The 22,973-nt window shown below is 39.1% G+C and overlaps 1 protein-coding gene across 1 annotated transcript; it reads left to right on the plus strand.

Annotated features, from left to right (window-relative positions):
* Window positions 1-278: 278 nt before the first annotated feature.
* LOC105694030 (FMRFamide receptor) lies at window positions 279-19,420 on the plus strand. Its single transcript, XM_012414341.3, has 5 exons — window positions 279-1,073; window positions 12,193-13,054; window positions 15,212-15,480; window positions 16,237-16,426; window positions 18,317-19,420. Exons 2-5 carry the CDS (start codon window positions 12,761-12,763, stop codon window positions 18,923-18,925), a joined length of 1,362 nt encoding a protein of 453 aa, XP_012269764.2. The 5' UTR covers window positions 279-1,073; window positions 12,193-12,760; the 3' UTR covers window positions 18,926-19,420.
* Window positions 19,421-22,973: the final 3,553 nt, after the last annotated feature.

A 22,973-nucleotide genomic window follows, 5' to 3' on the forward strand; every position in this document is an offset into this window, starting at 1 on the left:
CATTCATCGAATCCCGATGCCCGGATCGGAATACGAGCATATTTACTATCCGTTCTACGTATCACACGTAGTACGTGTACGTAGAGGTATGCGCGAAGAAAAAAGCTCTCGCTGTAGAAGATTGGGTGTATCTCTTTTTGGTTGTACGGGTGTATTGGTTCGGACGACGGTGGTAAAACGAGAAGCGCATCGCGATCTCGACGACTACGTCGACGCGAACGACCAGAGCGCAGGCGAAACTCACTGCCAAGGTCTACGTCGCCACCCCGACGGGCGAGCGTCGTCGCGGACCTTCGTCAGGAGCTGCTACCGAGTCTTCAGTGCGCTTTTTGAGGCGAGCGCTTCGACTTTAGGTCCGATCTTCGCCGAAAAAAAAAATAGTTTTTTTCCCTTTTTGTTTTTTTGTTCTACAAACGAAACACGGACGTGCGCGTCGCGGTATCAATCACACGGAGTAATAACGTTGACGAACGATGCTATTCAACGTGGAAAACGATCGGGGTGTCGTATCCCGTATGTTCTTCGGCGACCCTTGCTCAGGGACCCTTAAAAACTCGATTTACATGAACAAATAAATTTGTGAAAAACTTGACGAAATTCTCGCGTCCGTCGCACCTGAAGGGCGGAGCTTTTGACTCTGAAACTTTTGACGATCTATTCATCTTTCATTCGTCTTGCGTTGTACGTCAGACCGCGAGTAACGTGTTTGGTGAAAGTTTTGTTCGAGATTGATTTAATGCACTCATACGCGTAACGACGAATTGTTGTCGCGAGTGAGTTTCATAAAAATATAAAAAAATGTGCTACAGATATATACGAGTCGACGAATGAAAAATTGAAAGGGGACCATGTAAATTGAAACGCTTGAAGCAGAAATCGTCGAAAATCAACCGCGATCGAGCGAATCGATCTCAAGGAAATAATGCCGCAGGTACGATCTCCCAATGATCGAGGGAAAAACCGCACTCACCGAGCAACGAATAAACGGTGAAATAATAATCGTATCGTCGCATACTTTTGGAAGTTCCGTAAACTATTGGAAGAAATATGTTTATCGTCGGTGGAAAAAAAGTGTGAGTTTGTTTGTCAATTTCTTGCTGTATTTCGTTTGATCTTTCTCCAAGTACATATTATACATCGACGAACGAATCGATTCACGTGTGATTTAATCCGCCGTGTGAAACGTGTTTTGAGGAGGACGTGTGTAAAATTAATCGTAATAATTATTTCTTTTTTTTAATATCTGCCTACAAATAACTCCGATCGATGTTACACGAACTTACCGAATACCGTGACGGAAACGTAATTCAATATCGCGATTCAATCGATGAATATCATCTGCAACGGGGCGTGTATGATACCCTCATTGTTTTCGGCGCTTTTGATAAGTAAAAATTCGTGTCGTTGAAATAATCGAATGAAAAACGATGTTCGATCCATCACGAGTTCGGACGTACGTTCGTCCCGCTGAATGAGCGAAAATATTCCAGTAATTTGGATTACGATTTCACGTTGCATGGAGAAAATTTAATTTTCGCCTGGATTTTTCTACGCGCGTAGAACGCTACGTGAAAACGATAAATCGTCGCGAGCTTCGGGTTTTATTTACCCCGAACAACGGAAGGTTTTATTGTAACGATAAAATCTGTATTTAACGAATCCGTTATCGAGTTGCGTCTGATTTTTATTATCGTTACAATCGCATCCAGACGCCTCGCAACCGACCGTCGCGTACGAGGTTCGTACCGCAGGGCAAAACGAATGATACCGTGAACCGCGAGTTATCTGGGACTTATCGCCGATCTGGATTAACTTTCCTACAATTAAGTTTCGATACTGCCGATTTTTAGTTTTTGGAGATCGAAGAATCTGATTATAATATGTAATCGTCATACACCTCATTGTTAGAAATATTGTTTCTCTCACCGTTTGAAAACTGCGAAAAAAATGCTCGTGGGATTTTTTTTACATTTTCAATTCTACGTGCGCTTTTTACCCCCCGATTGATGATCTTCCATTTTCATTCGTTCCTCTAAGCACAGCGTGTAGTCGCGGCGCGGCGGGTGCAAATGCAATTCGTTTTTATAAAGCTTTCACACAACTTTTGGAGCGAATATTTTCGGGTTATTATATTTCGAACAAAGAGTTGAATGTAATTAATTACAAGTGTAAACTCTGGTGGGTCATGCAACGCGGTTATTGAAATTTAAGCCACATACAGAGGATCGTATCTGTTGGTATTCGCTGGCCAATATATTGTAAAGGTAACACCGGATCACGGAAATATATTCGTGACCATACGCGTTCATCTATGTATAGGTTTAAATAGTTATATACCGGGTGTTGATAAATAATTGTGCCAAACTCGAGGGGGTGACAAAGTGCACTTATTGTTAAACAAACGATCTGAGATGAGCGACCCGTGTCGCATCGAAGGTCGCAGGTTAATTGCCTCGTCGCCGACAATTACCGTGATTATCCGCGTGAATTGAAAACTTGAAAATTAAAAAGTAATATCCGAAACAAATGGACGACAACCCGAAGCCTTCGTCTCCTGAATTGCGATGGTATTCGAGCAAGGGACGCGCGTCGCGTTGCCGATGACCAGGCGTTGACCACGCTCTTCACCTGCGACCTTCGATGCCCTGAACGCGACGTTTCCGGACGTGATTCGCTCATCTCAGATTACTTGTTCAAGTGCACTTCATCAACCCCTTGAGTTTGGCACAGTAATTCATTAACACCCTGTATATAACCATGCGAACCTCAACTTCTCCGAAAATTATGGGTGACATGATAATCAGTGTATTCGATCGATAGTTAATTACCAAGAGTAATCCATAACAAAATAGTAATCATGCAAATTTTCGTGGGTCAAACGTAATTCGTTTTGGGTTAGGTATATTATTAAAATCAGACTCTGTACTTTCACCGCGTGTTGGATGAAAATTAAAATTAGGGATTAAAAAAACGATTCCTTTTTTTCCTCTTCGTTTTGTTCATCCAATTTTATATTATCTACGGAAATAAAATTGGCTTCGCAGATTTTGGCTCAGGTCACAAATTTTGATTAAACGGGATATGCCAGTGCGTACTCGCGCTCATCCATTTTAATTGTGCTTCGTAAATTGATTTTTTTTTCATTCGCTTCGCCCGTAATTCCGTACTTGACGAAGATGGCTATTCAAAGGGCACTCGAGGGGCCTCGCTTCGTTGCCTCTCACTACACAGGGCAGCAGCTCACTTCTTACTTCGAGTCCCTCTTGCCATCTTAAAAATACAGATGCATACGATATATATATACCTATACATACCTACACACCTACGTACCCACTTATAAATTATGTTCATATAAATCCCGCCGCAGTTCGACAACAGCTTCGAACGTTCAATCTACAATTAGTAAAAAAAAAATTGCGATATCCAAATGGAAAAGTTAAGGCTGAAGGATAAAAGTTTTTAAGAAATTCCACATCACACTGTGGCGGGCCACGCCTTTTTTGTGTAGAATTCATTAAATTTGAAAAAAAGCGCGATGGATTACGCCCTTCTGATTTAATCAGTCCTGGATCTATATAGCTTATTGATTGAGACCGTGTGATAATTATCTGAAAAAACTGAGCCTTATAGACACACTACGATTCCTTGCGTTGATTCCGGGGAGCAACTGATTTATATAATTATCGGCAAAAGGGAAGTTCTGCCGGAGGACGCGGCGACAACTTGCGGAAGATCTTTGCCTCGGTCCAATTAGGATACGGAGGAATATCTTCTGGCGTTAACAAGACGCTCGGAAGTATATACATAATAAGGGGGTATAGAATTATGCTCCGGGGCAGCTATACGCTACAACGATATACTTTATACATATGTATATATATATACACATTATATGACACCTGCAGAGGGCATATCGCGCGCCACGCCCCAAATCCTTTTTCTTTCAGGCCGCGAGGGTAACTAGAAATCGTAAAACAAGTTTACAGCTTTTAATATCAACCCGACGAGCGACAAACCGTACATATACGAACCGCTGAACGTTCCGCTCGTCTTTTAGCCGAGAGTAAAAATAAAAAGAAAATCGTCCTCGGTCGAAATGATTCGCAAATTATTGCCGCGAGTCGGCAATCGTTCGACGAAGTTTCGAAGTGAAAAAAATGTGGATCAAGTCTCTCGGGTTCTCAGCCCTCGAATCGCAGAGCTTGATTTGCGTATTATGGAAATTGTTGATTCGGCGACACAGATGCCGTATACATAGTTGGACGGTTTCGATTTGGTAGACGCGAGTTGCTAATGATCGTTAATTGTGATTAGCAAACGAGGGTCATTAATAATAACTACACAACGACGAATGGAATAGGACCGAAATCAATTAGAGGACGAGATAGCAGAATGAGGGTGACAGACGGACAAAACACGTGGCAACTCACTACTATTACCTATTTAGAAGTTAGAGTTGATCGAGTGATTGTTTTCTAGCTACCCCTCCGCGTATCCTTCTATCTGCTTTATACCGCGTAAGTAGCCGAGTCGTCTGGTTCACTAATCGTGAGTCGAACTTCCTACGGCTTATTAGACAAGTTTCCCTCTGAATTAGCCCAGGGCTAAGTTTCCGGACGGAGAGATACGGTCTGAATTATGAAGGAAAACATTTTCGGTACTTTTACTTCGAGAGGTGAGAAAATTTTGTGCGATTTTTCGAAACCAAAATACCAAAATATTATGAGAATAAAAGAATTAAAAAACTGCACTCCTCTGCATTGGCTATCCTTCCTTTTATCGGTTTGAGATTTTTTCTTATCTTTACTTCTACGTTACAGATAGTTTCAATCAGATACGTAAAAGCACGATTTCAAGGCAATCGGTGCAGTAAATTTAAACCTCGGGGTTGTCGACTTTGCCGAAATGCGAAGGAGAAATTGCATTAATTTCATTTCGAAAAAATAGAGACAGAAATAAAAAAATTTCCCGACTAAATATATCATTGGAATTTATTTTAGTATATGGCAGTAATAATCCCTTCACGGATGAAGAATTCAAGTTCATTCTCAACTTATATACTGCCATAATTCTTGAGACTGTTTTCTCTACACTGAATTTATATATTTTTGTAACGATGATTCTACGTATAATTATACTTTTAGCTACAAGGGTGTAATGTACTTCATACGGTCGTTATCGTGTCTCTGCAGTTGCAAAGAAAAACCTCGTTTACCCTACAGTCGCTTTCAAATGTCTCTGGCAGGATAAAAAGTGTCTCTGTTTAATACCTCGTCTGTCTAATTTTTTTTTTTTTTTTTTTCAATTCTATCTTCGTTCTTTTATATTATTTTCTTTACGATCGTTTAATTCTTTTCCATCTCAATTCTGATAATCATTTCAAACTGCATCGCAATTTCCGGCTTCACCCTTCTTCTAATTTGCACTCTTATTATCCGAAAACATACACCTGTGCAAGTATGCTCGAACTTCGTCGCGGCGAAATAATTAAGACGACGAAGGAAGATAAATTTTTTATCGTTTCATTTCATATCCGCGTGTAATCAGAACTCGATCTAATCTTGGAAAATGCCGCGAGATTCTATTTTCGTACCCACATAACGCGTTACGAATTCGATATGGCGGACAGGGTGTAACGGAGTCGCAGGTAATATATCATATTTCCTAATTTCCAACGTATACGTACACATTTTCCTGCAGTGCGTATTCGTACGTATATTTGAATTGCGAGCAGCTCCGGCAATATTACATTTTGGCGGCCATTGTTAGCCGCGTGATGATGCGTCTGGATGAAACTCACAATCAGAGGCGATTAACGCAGCGGTGTACGAACTGATCTTCGTCCACCTGATACTATACGTACGTTTATACGTTTGTAACGTTCAGGAAAATAAGGTCCGATAAAAAAGTCGAGGCGTGCAGGTGATCGTGAACCCGCGGAATTAATTGTACAACACATTCGTGAGTAGCTTTTTCTTTTGCAAGTCATTTCGGTCCAACTACACGATACACGTAGACCGGTTCGAAAAAGTGGTGGACGGATTTTTATTTTGACGCTCGTCGAGATTCTGGTAGCTTATTCGAACAAAAACTAATCAAAATAATTATGTTAAATAACGCGAATACCGGAATCTTGACAATCGTCCGGAAAACCTTTTTGTTTTTGCGAATAAAATGTTGGATGTTTTCTTTTTTTTTTTTTTCTCTTCATTTATACGTCGTTAGAGAGATTTTTAATTTTTTCAGCAGAGATGGGTAATTCAAATCTCGATGTTGGGAAAAATTTCGTCGAATGATCGATCTTCGCGGTATTGTACAGAATTATATCGACGATCTCCAGAATTGTTCCGGTGCGAGCGTATAAATTTTTGTTTTGCCAAGAGGAGCTTTTCGGATGAGCCGCAGGAGTTTCCCTTCCGAGGAACAGGAAGCGTTCCATTTATATACGGAGGAAAGTAGATAAATGGCAGGTTATTCTGGAAAAAACCCAACCCTACCTTTATATTATACCTTACGGTTTCCGGAACTAGAGAAAGTCCGGCGGTAGCTTTATACGTGACAATTCCCCTTTGCTTTTTACCATTCTTCTAAGACTCCCTTGGCTCCGGTCGTAAAGTAGTTCGCCGATTCGATTCCCGGAATTTTCTCGTTTCCTCCCGCCAAGCCGGGCGAGCTTGAGTCGAGATACACGGGATGCTCGTAGATGCCATTTCAAATTTATCCTTCTGAATCAGACAGCGAATATATTTTTATTTTTTTTTTTTTTTTCTCCTCGCGCCAAGTCCGAGGCTAAGACACATCATGTGAAAAGCACATAATTCTCCCATCGCGGAATGACTCCTTTTTTATAACGTCAATCGTGTCATTCCCATATGTACACATATAGGTAACATCTGTGAAAGATCATGAATTTTGTAGAAAGACTTTCGTCCCGATGTTACATACGGACGTGTTCTCTGGCACCGTACCAAGTATTTTTATTCAATTTCTATCAAGTTTCAGAAATAGTTCTCATTGTCAGTTATGAGAAATATTCGATACATACCGCGTTGAAGAAGGCGCGTGCTATCTGCGGCGAATACGTGTCACGATAATAATAATAATAATAATAACAATGATAATAATAAATATCGACATCAGCAACAAAATAGTTTAGGAAAAAAAAAGAGTTGCCATACCTACACGGCTCCGTGACACCCGTTGCTACACGTTACGTAAATCTCGTACGAGATGAATCTGGGGCGTAATAATTCTGAATACGAACCTAGTTCTACGATGCGTATAAAAAAATGTAGACATCGGAGCGAGCGCATCTCCCCGTATTTAGTTGGGACCGTGTCGAAATTTTGTCGAATAAATTTATTTTCGACTTGGGTTTTTTTTCAGAGGAATTCGCCATGGCGGTAACTACGGTATAAGCGATGCACGGCGTTCGTTCGCGGACACCGAGGAGCTCCAGTATCCCCATTACGGCCGAGTAAATCGACTCGTTAAAAGTGCGATGACGAATTAATTAAGTCTTTGTTTAAATATATACGCGAATTTCATCGGACGTCACCTAAGAGGTTACCGTCCCCTCCGGGAACTCGTAAATATTTAACACCCCTTCTAACGTTTAAACGACGTCGAGTTATTCAAAGTAATGTTTTGTCCCGTTCCTCCCCAGCATGGGCTAATACATAATTGCCGGAGAGGAAGGAAACTCCGTACCTCGAGTCCTCCGTAAATACCTGCTTAAACTTACGATAGTGACCGTTTCCGAGTACCCCGATACGGCGCAAGCAACCCCCGTCCAGGCGTTAAATTCACATCGTTCGTTAAACGAATCGACCCAACGACGGTAGACAACGATATTACATTATTTAACTTTAAAATAGATACGCAAAGACATCGCGCTGCGGTGGCCTAGATGCGATCGAACAACGTTCGGAATGTAGGGCCGAGCGAACGAGGAAATAATTATTTCAATTCACCTGCGCACGATATTCGTAACGTTGAGATTCTCAAATAATTTTTTCTATCTGTATTGCATTTTTGTGGTTTCTATAAATCTTCAAATTTCGCTTCAATCTGACAGATTTCAAGTAAAGTTCACAATTCGTAGGCAGGTGCACGAGTGTATGAGGGTGAACATTGGTCAACGACAAATTCGAAGAGCACCCTAATTCATAGATAAAGGAACACACGAGACGTCTTGAATGGTGGAAAATCATTTTGTTCTGCAAACTATAAGTGTACAAACACTGTACCATTTATAATCTAAAATCAAAGTCATTGCGGGTAGAAATTTATGTTTTTTCCTTTATTCGTTTCAAAAAGTGACATAAAACCGTCATTATCGAGTATCGTCAATAAAATTTACGACGATTTATTCATTCCGAAGAATAACAAACTTTGCGTTGAATTTAATACAGTTTCGATGTCACTTCGAAGTTTTCTACACATCCAGATGTATGAGAAAAATTTACGATACGGTGAATAAAAATTGACGTTTTTCCATACAATATCTCATATATTTCGAAATACTGTACGACCGTCCGAATCATCGACCCAACTATTTTCTTCTAAAAGATCGGAAGTATTTCGAGCTGGTAATAATATTAGAGAGAAAAAAAAAAATAGTTAACAAATAAAAACAACGAGAATAGTAAAATAAAAGAGAAGGAAAACCGTCGGAGGCAGTAACCTGGTCAGCTGTCGCCTTCGTCACCAGCTACCAGAAATACACGGGAAAACTTCACTTCTTCTCCCCCCAGGTCTTCCTATCGCGCGTCACGATCTCTCCCTCTCCGGCTAACTATAGATAACCGACGCCGACTATAAACTTTGACTATAACTACTGCAACCTTTGAGAATTTGCGCGTCTAGGTTACAATCGCGTCGCATCGTCGCGGGTGCTTCGAAACGGCGTTACGTTGCAAGGTCCCGAATACGATGTAGGTATAGGTACTCGAGATGCAGCGTGACCGTGACTTTGTACCAAAAATTTAAAAGCTCCGTAACTCTTGGCACAAAACTGCTACCCTTTTACCGATCCACGCCTCGCGTTAGGGTGCTTCGAAACGGAGGAGAAATTTTTTTTTGTTTTTTTCGCAGAGGTCGTTAAAAATTGCCACGACGTCAAGGTTTATTGGAAAAAAAGACTGGTGAAAAGGTCGGAAAAAATGTGCATTTTTTTTACACTTTTTATTTCAGACCAGCCTCCTCGTAATGTACCCCGGGTTATTTTCGTTAATTCGTTTTTTTTTTTCTAACGACGTATACAGATTTTATATTAGCTTTTCGGTGTCATTGAAGGGTGACGGAAACATACTAATTCGAATATAGTTAGATCGCGTCATTTTATCCGCCCTATTTTTGCTCTGCAACACTATAACAATATTAACACGAGCGTTCTCCTTCGTCACGCTCTGAGTCACTGACTTTACGAAAATTTTCTATGCGGATGATTTTTTCGGCAGATGGAGGTGAGAGGGAGGAACGCTGAACACAAAATTTTGGCGGAGGTCGTGGCTTGCGGGCGCTACGAGAATAGCTGAAAAAAAAAACATAAAACGTAAAGACTCGAGCATCCCTAGAAAATCTCTGTCCATGCAGATACCGAGTTCAATCGAGATCGGGACGGTGATGATTTTTTTTTTTTTTTTCGTTCGCATAGAGCGAGACACGAAGTAAAATTTTATCGACCGATAGTAAAAGTTTGCAAAGTCAGAAGATATGCTTGGGTAGAATTTGAAGAAGAAAAAAGTAATAATTTGGCGGTGGGCCGTCCAAACGCTATGGGAGGAAGGAGAAATGTGTTTTTTCCTTCTTGTGTTTCGAAAATAATAAAGGTGACTTAAAAATGATTCTTTCGTTTAATTTGACAAGAGGAGTAACGGCTATTTCCAAAATAGGTCGTACCTAATAAAGCGGATGCGGTACCGCTGCTGTAGACTGAACGGCGTGGAGCGAGTGAGAGAATATTTTGCGACAGCAACTTAAAATACTTTGGCATTTCGCCTGCGGTAACATTCGCTAACTATAACGCTGTTTACTGATATATATATATATATATATATATATATATATATATATATATGCATATGTTCGCGAAGAGCCTCGATCTAACCAAAGTAATGCTATACTCCAAATTGTTGTCTGACCAGCACCTGTCTTTCACTATCACACATGTACTTACAGCTTATAATAATATATACGTACGAAGGGAAGAAGAAAAGAATAATATTTTTCCAACACCGCCACGCCGATTATATTAGCGATGAAATAACACCGAGCGGTATGTCATTGCGAGATTCAACGCGCAACTTGATTGATAACCCTATATTATTATCCAAAATGTGGAAATTTTAGAAGAGCGCGGTAGCATCGGGCGAATACATATACATCATTCCACTTGATTTTGATCTGGTTTTCGGATTAATTTTTCTTACTGCTGAAGACAATTTTGAAATTTTTTCAATTTTTTGCCAAAAATGTTATCCCTCATTCGGTCAAACGGTCACTCGACCACTATACGGGCGTTGGTCTGTTGGACAAGCTCTACCTAAATTATGAGGCATCGAAGTAGATCGTTAGGGTTTTTATTATTTTTTGTTTTATTTCTTGTTCCAGACGAAGAGCCAGAGTGTCTGAAGTCGAATTTGAAGCAGGTGCAAAAACTCGGACTGATATAGGATATATCTATATATATAATATACCTATATCAGTCCTTCGGTGCGCCATTCACCGTGCATGTGTATAGTTCATGTAACCGCATGTATTTGTCACTTTAGAAACTAATTAAGGTCATGCAGAGTGACCCTAATTGATTAACAGGGGAATTAAGACACGTTCATCACTCGAAGAACTATAGATCTCGTGATGAATTTTATGCGACATAATAAATACGTGACGATCGAAAGAGATCTGGTTTCACGTAAGGGTAACAGAAACAAAGCGGAGGGTGAGAGAACCAAAAAACGAATAGGTTTGAAAGAATTTCTGAAAAAAAAAAAAAAAATCGAAACATCAGAATAGAAAATGGCGATGATCGTCACATGTACGTAAATATGGCAACGATCGAACACTGAGCACAAATCGGGGCGGAGAACCGAAAGATTCTTCATCAAAATTGCCGTCTGTCGGGACCACTTACCCGACATTTATCTCACCCAAGTGTATATTTTCAAGGGTTATCTGCGGATGCCGGTGCTCAACTGATCGAAAATAAAATAACCGAGTGTCCTGACCTGGCGTTCGAGAAATATACCTCGTGTCGAATGGAACGAACGTTTCAGCTACTTGTATCGAGAGTTTACTAGAATGAAATTACGACTTTTAAGCTCCCCCTTTTGCGCTAATTTCCATTTCATGTGTCCAGTTTCGGATGAGTTTTTTTTCATGCACATAATTTAGGAAATGCGATTCTCTTGCGAAAGATAATTTGGTATTTCTTCAAGTTTGAACGGCTGCTACTTATACACGGCTTTAACGGGAAACTGATCATCATAGAAATTTGGAAGAATAGCGTTTGCTGTTTTCTTTAGGGTGATAAAAGAAGTAAATCTACTCGTTTTGAGGAGTGGATAAAAACTGAAGTGAAAACAAAAATGTTTGCCAGGATTCGTTCGCGTGTTTAACTTTATTATTCATGGTTGAAAATAGATCGGTATTCTCATCTTTTTCTTTTCCCGTTTTTTTTTTTTTTTTTTTTGGTATAAACGCTCTTGCGTGTTCGTTATAATAATAATTAATTTTACCTCGTAACCAGGAACTATAATTGAAAAGTTCCATTATCTGGTAAAAGACAGACTTTCCTAGGTTACGTTGTTCTTTGAATATTATTATCAATTTCTTTAGAATGTAACTAGGTAACGATACCGTAGCGATGACTTCAAAAGTTGAAAACTTTCAAGGAGCAGCAAGCTTAAGCTCCTATCGATGGTAATCCGTTATAATGGCTTAACCATAAAGCAGCACTAGAATGTGCCGGATTATCACTAACGCGTCCTGAATATATCGATGTAATTTCATATTAATCATTCACTATCTCAACACACAATACGATGGCGGGATATGATTAAATCAGAGACGATCAGCTATTGTTCCAATTGAAACTAATGTAAAATCCGCGTGATTTGGGTTGGTCCTACGTGATATTTTTTGTACAAGACTTTTTAAAATAAAAAAAAAAACTGTTTCATGTTTCAGATCCGAAGGCACCTGGACGATGCAGATCTTCAGGGTGGAGAATATTCCAACTTCAAATATCACGACCTCGTTACGTGACGTGATCAAGGAATATACGACATTTAAAGAAAAGCCGTCCTCACCTACCTAAACAGGGAATAAAAAACCGACTCATCTCGCGGTGATGGATCTAATGTTCGGTTCTTTTTGCGAACCCCGTGCAAAGATATACTCGTTACTAATCGGTAGCCAATTGTGGCCATGCTTCACGGAAGACGCTGATCATGCGACATAAAAGGTGATGATATCTTGAAGAAAAATTCGAACTGCGAACGATTTTTATTGAATACTCGAAATATTTGTAAAATTGTACAGTGGGGAATAATTGGACGTTTTTTTCTTTCGAATATTCGTTAAGAGTATTGAGGAATTTCATGATAATAAATTTTTCGAAATTCGATTGACTTTTTATTCGTTGATCGCTGAGCCATAAAAAGTGATACTTGAATAACATAAAAGATGGTGACCGGAGTGGCGGAAGTTTGAAAAATTGTAAGTTCAGTGAGTTACTGTGACCCCCGGTGTCAAAATGTTGGATATAGGTACACCTTTCAACGTTACGTCAAATTTTACGAGCAACTTGACAGAAATCATCAACCCAAACGTTACCATAAGAGGACCAAAAGAGTGCAATGGCACCCCAGGCGAAGGTGCCCTTTTTGAATTTATTACGAACGGCGTGCTACTAAATTTGGTCGGTCTATTTGGATTGTTTGGGAACATCATCTCGATGATAATTCTCTCGCGACCTCAGATGAAGTCCTCCATCAATTACCTACTCATTGGTTTGGCGAGATGCGACACCGTGCTCATCATAACTTCGGTAAGTTTTTTTCGCCTCTTCTTCCAAACTTTCCCGATTCAACGAGATGAACTCTCGTCCGAACTCCTGAAAAATCATCGTTGTAAAATAATTGAAAACAAAACATTCAAACGTTCATTTCTCCGTTGAAGATGTTTAATTTTCTTACAAGAAAATCCCGTATTCTATCTCGCTCCGTTTCTCTTCGCTCATTTCCGAAGCTCCTCAAAAATACGACGGTAATTTATAGCGTCGCATTATGACCTAGTTGCCGGTGTGATAAATATGAACTCACATGTTATACGTGTCTCTATGTATCTCTAACTACACGGAGGTAGTTTGATTGTAAAACTTTCGCTTGAGTTTAGTTTTGAAGTAACAGAAGACTATTTTGTAAGACGGTACAGGTGCTCTTGTAGGGATCCCGAGTTTTCTAAACTTTACCTTCACACCCAGTCGTCTGTTGAGATATAAACTTGTTGTGCAAGCTCTAATTATGAAAGTTGTTCTTAACGCCGCATAGTACATCCCAAGGTTACGTGAAAATAGGTGGAGGGTATTAAGGTCTACTATAACCGCCGTATTATTTGATCGATTGTTTCGGAATGCATTGTTTTTTCTCGGTGCTTTGTCGAAATATCTCATCTACGAGGCCGTCCCGTGCATGTTTATTCTAGACATTATTAATATCATGGGACAATGTCCTCCCTTTTTCCCCTCCCTGCGCCCTTTACGACCCTTTGAAACCTTCGAGAATATCCAGGCTCTGACCCGCCCGCAGGGATAACCCGCTTTTTATTCTCCCTCCGATATGAATCTTGTTCTATCTCTTTCAGCATCCCCGAGATATCAGGGTGAACTTTTTCGCGGGTTTTTTTGGTGGGTTTCTTCCGCGTTTCTTCTCATGTATATTCTTCAGGTATAAATCGTTACTGCGAATCACGAGACCCGAAGATTCAAAGATTCAGGACTCTTGATGCCTTCTGCGTTATGGGCTACCGGATCCTAAAGTCATTCGCGATTCACCAGCACTCAGCGCTTCTGTCTCTCGTTAGGTTTGCCTGCACTACTTGTTCGGGTCTCCAGGGCTCACGTGACGCACTCGAAACGAATTTCCCACATTGCTGCGCCTTGATTAGACTTCCGGGGCTCCGGAACAATCAACGCAATTGCAAATTTAACCGGAGAAATGGTCCTACTCTTTCTCCTTTTTTTTTTTTTTATCTCTAGCTTTACGCTTCATTTCGTACAACCAATTAGCGGCGGATCTCTCTTTCCCTTCCGTTCCTTTTTTTTTTTCCCGACATTATTTTTCCTCACATTCATCTAGGAAATCAAGCGAAGATAATATTTGTAATTTGGAAAATTCGATTATTTGCCGGTATCTCGTTGGATTGAATAATTCAACGTATTTGAATAACAATATTTTGTCAAAGACCCTCGATGATTTAGTTCTCGTCTTTAAGTGAAGAAGAAAAAAGAAAAACAGATCCGCGGAATTAGGGGAACGTCACGAAGAATTTGAATCTATGTAAAACTGATGTAGCGAGAAATTGAACTCTGAGGCAATGATCAAAATTCAAGAATTTGAATGTTAATTAAGGAGTGTAACTTTTGATCTTGAAAACTAAGTTCAACGTTATTCCCCGCTAATATTGTTCTTACGTTGTTCTTTGGTCGAATATCATATTTTTCCCTTCGATTACCATGAATGTTGTTCATGTAAAAACTTCGCAAAATCAATTCTCCTGTCCCATGAAATCGAAACCTCATCATTCGATCTGGCGTGTAAAATGAATAATTTTAAAAACCTTATTTCTTTGAAAAACACATAAATACATTGCCATGCCATTTTATTGGAATATCTGTAATATCTGCATTGTAACCAAGCCGGGTTCCAAAACGCCCACTATACGTAATTGGCTACTTTACGAAGATTCGTAACCTTTCATTAATTTCCTTCGGGATCAAAGACTGGTAATTTTGGTGTTTCTATGGGCGAATTATAATCTCGATGTCAAGCATAGATTCGTTGATTCTAATCTACCGACTCTCCGAATATCCTTCGAGACCCTCTCATCCCCGTTACGTCGTCCTTTGAATTTAACGTGTATTTTGTACATACGATATAATCAATGTGATAACATTCTCCAGTAATTTAATACCAATTTGTTTCAGTTTCTTGTATTCGGTCTGCCAGGCATTTACCCCTATACCGGTCTCCTCTTCAATTACAAGTTCATAGTTTACCCAAAATTGGTGAAGTTCTTGTATCCATTGGCCAACATCACGCAAATGGTAACTGTTTATTTGACCTTGACTGTAACCATGGAAAGGTACGTGGCGGTTTGTCATCCCCTCAGAGCCAGATCTATGTGCACCTACGGAAGAGCGAGACTCGCCGTTCTGGTCATCATTATATTTTCCACCGTCTACAATCTACCAAAGTAAGTGTACCAGATATTTGAGGTGACTCTTATCTTGCGAAGATAAAAACAATTCCGTCGAGTAAAACTAGTTCAAGTTTGAAAAAACATACCGCAGCTGAATTTCGAATTTTCGAACAGAGCCTTTGCTCTTCTATAAATAAGCCGATGGCTCAGCTCCTTGAACTTATTTCAACTTTTACTTTTTTTTCTCGACGCCGAGAGTCCTGCTGAAGATTCTCCTAGCTCTAGCTCTCTGAGATTTTTTGCTTCCAATCGTCATGAATAAATTGAAAAACTCTTTTTCCACATTTCGTATTGACTGCCAATTTTAAGACTCTCGCTACAGGGGAGATGGGCCCAATCAGCTGGCTCAAGTTTTCTAAGAAAACTTGAAAAAAAATTCAACTTTTTTCATAATGAGTAACGTCGAATAAAAATTCTTTGAAGTATTTTGAGGTCAATTTTGATTAATGAAACTTATAAGATCTTATAGAATGTCATTCCTCAGAAATTCTGACGTAGTAATATCCCGGAAACATTAATTATAACCTGTTCAAAGACTATGAGAAACTTACGTGATAAATGCCACGTCATTCGTAGAGAGAAAAAGAACAAACTTTAATTAAAGGAAAAATTCATTTTGAGCCTTGTCACAATCGAGCAGTACGTAAAATAATGACATCGTTGTCCGTCAGCGAGTCCGGCACGATTATCGAATTAACGCTCGAAAACCGAACATTTTTTTTTCTTTTCTTCTCTCATTATTTGTTCAAGATACTGGGAAGTCACATCCGTAAAGGAAAGACACTGGAAGTACAACGTGACGGCGTACTGCGTGAGCCCGACCGATTTCAGATTGAATCCATTATACGTGACAATTTACATTCACTGGATGTACTTCGTGTTTTACTACGCCATCCCATTTACCGCACTTGTGATATTCAACTTGGCGATATATCGACAGGTACGTTATTCATGGAGATTTCAATATGCGTCCAACTTCGACGAGCGGACTGGGAGTAAAAAGTTTTTAGTGCATCTCCGAGCCACTTTTTTCTCAGTTCTATAATACGTCGCAGAAAAGTTCGGTACGTGGAATAGTTTCACATGGAAATTGCACGGACCCAGTTTTTTCTGATCACGGTATTGTACGCGCGACGGAAAAAATATGTTCCACAAAAAAAAAAATTGGAGGCAACATTTTTCTAGTTAAAAAAAAAAAAAATTCAACAATTACTTCGCGATACAGAAAGCTTCCGGTTAAGCAATTCCGTTGGTAATTGAGGGAAAACTTTTAATCTACGTGCAATTTCTTTTCTTTGGCCTTTGAAAAATTCGTTCTTTCGGATTTCGTAATTGACTCGTCACGGTTTGGGATATTAATAACGCATCTCGAAAGGGGTGAGAACTCCCAATTTTTAAAATGCATCGCGGCTGTATACGGTACCAGTATCTGTGCAAACATGCGGCAGGCGTCATGCTGCACTTACGATATTTCATCCTGCTTGCATTATCTCCGTTACACTCCGTGTATTAACGAGAAACGTCATCTGTAGTTTGCCAAGCTTTTTATAAATATCTCAGATGAATCCCGAGGTATTATGAATATTTTAATTTTACAACGTGGTCTAAAAATGTCAATATTACTGTTCTCAATTTTTCGTCTCGTAACTTGAAGTACCGAAACAGTGAGGAAATTTCAGGGTGAGACGAAAAATCAGGTATTTTTGGCGAAAAATTTTTCGTTTCAATATTTCTGTGGTATATAGTGACGTTTATCGTGCGTGTGACGGATAAAATTATAAATTATACAAAAAACGGAAATCTTTATCGCCCATAAATTCATGATTTGAATTATATCGAGGAATGGGTTTGGAAAAATCAGTTCCATATATTTTTACCCGTCAATATTATGATATTGCTTTTTCCGCGAGATTTATGGAGCCGAAGTGTTAGTTTTACAAAAGATTCATGAGTCTCAACCGAGGTCTCAACGGGGTCCGCCCGCGTTAACATACGTTTGCAATGTCGCGAGGTTTTTCGCGTGAGAAATAATAAAGGTGACTGTGAATATCGCCGCCACCGTTCCGCTGTTACGTATCCGAGCGGAACGTAAATGTTGCGTCGCTGTTCGACCAGGCGAATTTTTCAGCTCGGGTAGGATGGACTCCTGCAAATATGGTTCAGCGGAATTGAGCTTGACCCTGAAATTGAAGACGAAATTTCTTTTTATCGCGTGGAAAACTCTCGTCCACTCGTCGCGGTAGAGAGGAAAAGCTTAACGCGAACTGCACACGGGTCGTAAATTATTTCTTATAGTTTTTCCTCACTTCCTCGGAGGATTCTCAGGTCCCTTTCTCCCCCGGAGCATATTATATCCAAATCCTCGTGCTCGGGGCAACGTAAATATGTTACGAATTACACGCCATGAGGGGGCCATCGCTTGAGGTCTGAAATGCGACGGCAGGTACTTAAATATAAAAGAGGTCTCCAGATAAAAGATTCCCTATACCTTCCCGAGTTAGATTATAGGAGCTCCGTTCCTCACGGGGGAGATTCGGTATATCCTTAGCGCTTCCTGCGTCGCAGGAGCCGAAAACCGTTTAATTTCCTTTCCCTGCAGACGCAGTAAACACTCTCTTTTTCCTCCTTATTCCGACTTCGGTTTTCCCAATTCGCAAAGGGTGGGTACTTTACCGCTGTCCCAGCGCTGACTAACTTCCATTTCGGCGTACGTTCGATTGCAAGCGTTTACGCGTAAATCTAATCGTCCACGATCGACGTAGGGTGCCCTACGTTTTATTGGATGAAAAAAAAAAAAAAGCCACAGCAACCATGTTCAATTCTGTTTCAGGTGAGGAAAGCTAACAGGGATCTGCAGCATCTGTCGCACCACCAGAGGCGAGAAATCGGTTTGGCGACGATGCTTTTATGCGTTGTCATCGTATTTTTGATATGCAACGTCCTTCCCCTGGTGACAAATATCTTCGAGAAGTTCTACGACGAAATTCCATCGTGGCTTGTCCAGAGCGGTAATTTAACGGTGACGATCAACAGCAGTGTGAACTTCATAATCTACGTTATATTCGGACGAAAATTCAAGAGAATATTTCTAAGGTTATTCTGCAGTTCCCACTTATTCGGCCCTGGTCGCGACAGTCCGGAGTTTCAGACTAACGACGAATCTCTCGTGACCGGTGTAACTAATATCGAGCTTCGTAACTCTATACGTCGTTGTCACAGGTCTAACACAACCATCAGCAGGAACAACAACGTCCATTTGAACAACGGAAATTCACTTCCGCGACAAAGTACCAAGACCAAAGTGAGATCCGCGAGCCCAGGACCCTGCGTCTATTACCCGGCACGGAGCCCCGTGAGAAGTCCCAGTCAAATGTCGCGAACTTCCAGCGTGCAAAATGGCTGGGACAAAAACAATATCGCCGATACGAAGCTACAGTAAACCGTTGAAACGGCGAAAAATCATTCGAGATACCAAAGACACTGCTCTACTCATTTACGGTGCAACGTCGTCTCGATACGATTTTTTAGAACTTTTAGCGAGCGGTACGTCCTCAACGAACACTGCAGTTTCAACGAAACGGATCGAAAGGTGCCCGCAAGCTCAAAAGTACAAATAATACAAAGTGCATAGCGGAGTGAAGAGTGGGACATATCGGTGGATTGTAACGTAAGAAGAAGAATACGAACTGACATGATTTTCTTTTCTTCTCTTTTTTTTTTTTTTTAATCACCTAAGACGGGATTATCGTGGGCCAGGTAAGGAATAGTCGTTGTGTCATTAGAAAGATGGTGAGACTCCATTATTTTTCGATATAAAAAGTGTTGTACAGGGTGTACGTTGTCTGTGTATAAATCGAAGGGGACCCTTATTAGTAGGTAAAGTTTTACGAAAGAAACTGTCCGGAGAAGGTTGAAAAATCAAGAAAAAAGAAAACAAACGATGAGAATCCAAGCATCCGAAGAAAGTGATGGTGAAGAATATCGTTGTTGATGTTGACGAAAAAAATATAAAGTTGATTTTCACCGCAAGATTCACCGGTAAGGAATTATTTTACAGGATATAGAAAAACCGTTTGAACCGCGTATGTCGAAATAGTCGATAGCGTATATATATATAGATGACGTAACTTTATAAAATGACCCCATATCCAAAGATAACATTAACGTACAAATTATTCGTACTTGAGATACTATTGAAAAAAAAATATTTTTAAATCTTTGAGCAGCAAGCGGACGGTCGTAGGTGGGTGAAAAAGAAAAAGTATAAATTGAATCGAAAATATGAATTCGCTTGATATCGACCGTTTTTAACGACGAAAAAAACGACGACACTGTCGCCCGATTGTCGCTTGAAACTTATTTTTACGATCAGTAGTTCTCAACATCGTACACTCCGCGAGAAACTTGTGACGACGCGGATTCGATTTATTTTTACATCGAGCAATGGCTACAGGTAGTTTTATTGGCAGAGGCCAAAGTCAGTAGTTCACGAATTATCATCGTTTCACGCACGTGGTCGCAAACTAGAACGTACGATAATCTTCGAAGCTAGAAACAAGAAAAACAGAAAAAAAAAAAAAACACTTTCCAGATGTGCATTTTCACGTGCGACGTCATCTTCCACGTGTGCGGGAAACGAATCTCCGAAAAATTCTAAGCATTTATCAAAATTAGGTTAGATAATTAACGTACCAGAACTCCCCCGAAAAAAATACGAGTTTGATTTCGTTGGTAAAAGTCATTGAATACGATTCGAAAAGCTGAAAATAATAGTGCGCCTATTCATATATCGTTACGAAACGGATAACCGATCGGGTCTCCCAGATATATATCCTATTCATAGAATTCTCTCTCATAAGAGATAAAAAAAAAAAAAAGAATTTATCACCGTTGTATAATTCACCGTTGCAAAATGAAATTTGAGTTGCAATATCGGAATGGATTCGATTGAACTGCATTCTTGAATAGATTTAATTGAAACCGGAGGATCGATCGAAATTTCATTCACTTACAAAAATATCATCGCGTTTGTTCCACCTACGCTTGTATGAATATGTCGCGCATTCGTTAAAGCAGATGGTATGTACACATAAAGTTATATTCTGTATATGTAAGCTCCTTCACATTGAGGGAAACTTGCACGTTATCTGGTTAACTTTATGAAGTTTCAAGTGAAACACACTTGGAGTCAGCGGAACGTTGAAAAGCTTCTACACCAACGGATTATACATATACGTGTATATTTATCGATCTACGTATGACTAGTTATTATTTATGACGAAGTGAAATACGAAATTGCGCTAAATTTTGTAAGATAACTTACTAGACTGATTTTCCCTTATATGTCTAATGTACATATACTAGATATATGTATATATATATGTATAATACACACATATATTCATATATACATATGTATGAAATACTCTGAATAGTCTGGTCTACTCCTAGCTTGATCGTGTGTCCTACTTTTCATACTATATAATATAATATGTTGTAAATAACCTGTCATCTTGATCATTATTTATTACTAAACTCGTCAAACGTCCCGGTTCGCATGTGCAGGTATGATATATTCAATATCAAAATTATACTTGTCGGCATATTTTTCACAGTCATTAATCAGGCGTATGGCTGAAGTTGTGCGATCAAAGCCGCACTACGCGTGTATAGAACACCTTCTGTTTTCAAGCGAGGAAATGAAAACGAGACGATGAGAATATAACAATATCTAGCCGACTTTCGATTAGTTGTTGGTATTTTAAGAGCCAGCTGGTTTTTATCTACAGACTTAATGGATACAGCCATTTTGGAACTATACGTAATACGTTTCGTATTTTGCGAAAACTCTCAACAGTATTATTATTACAGTAATAATTCTCATTCATATTCATATTATGATTATGATTGTCATCATTATCTATATTGTCATTACCACTACCTTGCAGAAACTCGTATATAAATTAGTCGACTGTAAATACTATAAATTTACGAATAAATGGTTGATGTTTGAATTTAATCAGTCAAAAACTCAGTAATTATATCGACACTAATATAACTACATCTTTATATATGATACTAATATACTCGGTTTAATAAGTTATTGCGCCTGGTGATTCCGGTTCAATAGTAACAAATATTATATATATTATGGATCCAATTTATTCAATTCCAGAAACGCTACATCGAATCTCGTTAAACATTTACTGATCGATAATGTGTATATTATATTATAATACAGATATTGTATATCATCGTACGATTATTCGATAATCGGATGATCAAAGAGCTACGGATTGTACATATACAAATATATTGAAAATTAATCGACACAAAATAAAAAATGAACAAATATATAAACGAAGGAAAATTTGGAGTCGGAGATGAGCCGCTTGGATGATGCGGATGATTTTACGAATGGTTTATCAGTGACGAAATAATGTTAACAAAGTATATTTACAATTTGAAAATGCAATGGAAATAGAATATTTTGGGAAAAAAGTCAATGACAGAAAATATAGTATATTAATATTTATGTATATTTGAAAAAATGAACTTACCACGCCATATAGTCTATGAAACTCTATATTTTAACACGAACGAGAATTAAAAGTTAGAAAAAGGGTTAGGGTTATTCGAGGGACACTAATCTTTGAGTTATCACGTTATAGAAAATGAACAATAATCGAGCTACGTGAAGTTCAGGATTGACGAAAATTATAATCGCATTTTCTAAGTAGATAAAAAAGATTGTTCGAAAGATAGAATTCGTTGAATGCGAACGAGCACCCGAATCGGGACCGAGGACCTTTCTTGGGGTCGTTTATTTTTTCATTGTTGCTAATTGACTGAGACCAGATTTACCTACCAAACAAAATTGATGAATATTCTATCATCTAATATTACCATATTATAGTTACACGATGTAAAAGTAAGATTAAAAAACCAAATAGAGGGAAATGAAACGCTCTCAATTCTGTATATGAAGTATTCTAATTATTCTAATTATTCTAGTCTTAAAATTTATAATTAATTCGAGTCAAGCTCATTCGCTAATAATTAACGATAAATGAGGTTTGGTCGTGTGTATTACAATCTCAGTCAATGTTCGGGGAAAAAAAAAATTAGATAAAGTCACCAAAAACAAAAAAAAAAAAAAAAAAAATCATCTCGCGGAAGGTAACCGTACTCCTTTTCGCGTGTAATCTGCAATCATAAAATCGTGTAAACGTGAAAAAAAAGGGGGAAGAAGAAAATGAAAAAGCTGTCCATCAATCGCAAACATCTTCACGCAATTTCATACAATATCTGTTACGAAAATTATAAATATCTGCCAGTGCGACGTGAAGGAAAAATAATAATATACGCTCCGCGCTACTAAGGACCTACGATGTATTAAATTAAATAGTCAAGAGGCTATAATCTGTCAACTCAAGTGACTAGTGTACTCTTATTTATACGTAAGAAAAAAAAGCTCATCATATGTA

The sequence above is a fragment of the Athalia rosae genome, chromosome 2 (genome assembly GCF_917208135.1).
Source record: "Athalia rosae chromosome 2, iyAthRosa1.1, whole genome shotgun sequence".
Taxonomy (NCBI): Eukaryota; Metazoa; Arthropoda; class Insecta; order Hymenoptera; family Athaliidae; genus Athalia; species Athalia rosae.